The sequence below is a fragment of the Myotis davidii genome, unplaced genomic scaffold, assembly GCF_000327345.1.
Source record: "Myotis davidii unplaced genomic scaffold, ASM32734v1 scaffold200, whole genome shotgun sequence".
Taxonomy (NCBI): Eukaryota; Metazoa; Chordata; class Mammalia; order Chiroptera; family Vespertilionidae; genus Myotis; species Myotis davidii.
The window spans coordinates 3,895,828-3,896,088 of record NW_006293700.1 but is presented as its reverse complement, the minus strand read 5'-3'; the positions used below and the strand labels follow the sequence as shown (position 1 = coordinate 3,896,088).

At 69.3% G+C, this 261-nt stretch overlaps 1 protein-coding gene across 1 annotated transcript in view; it reads left to right on the top strand.

Moving 5' to 3' along the window:
* The window catches only part of JPH1 (junctophilin 1), a gene marked incomplete at its 5' end in the record, with an annotated part of 84,455 nt that continues 84,194 nt past the window's right edge, over nucleotides 1-261 (top strand). The window contains one exon of the mRNA XM_006767362.2: nucleotides 1-256. Coding sequence (XP_006767425.1) covers nucleotides 1-256 — 256 coding nt within the window. The remainder of the gene's footprint in view (nucleotides 257-261) is intronic.

Genomic DNA, 261 nt, shown 5'->3' with positions numbered 1-261 from the left:
CATGGCACCTGCAGGGGGCCCAAGGGCCAGGGCGAGTACTCGGGCTCCTGGTCGCACGGCTTCGAGGTGGTCGGCGGCTACACCTGGCCCAGCGGCAACACCTACCAGGGCTACTGGGCGCAGGGCAAGCGGCACGGGCTGGGGGTGGAGACGAAGGGCAAGTGGATGTACCGGGGGGAGTGGTCCCACGGTTTCAAGGGGCGCTATGGGGTCCGGCAGAGCCTGTGCACCCCCGCTCGCTACGAGGGCACCTGGAGTAAC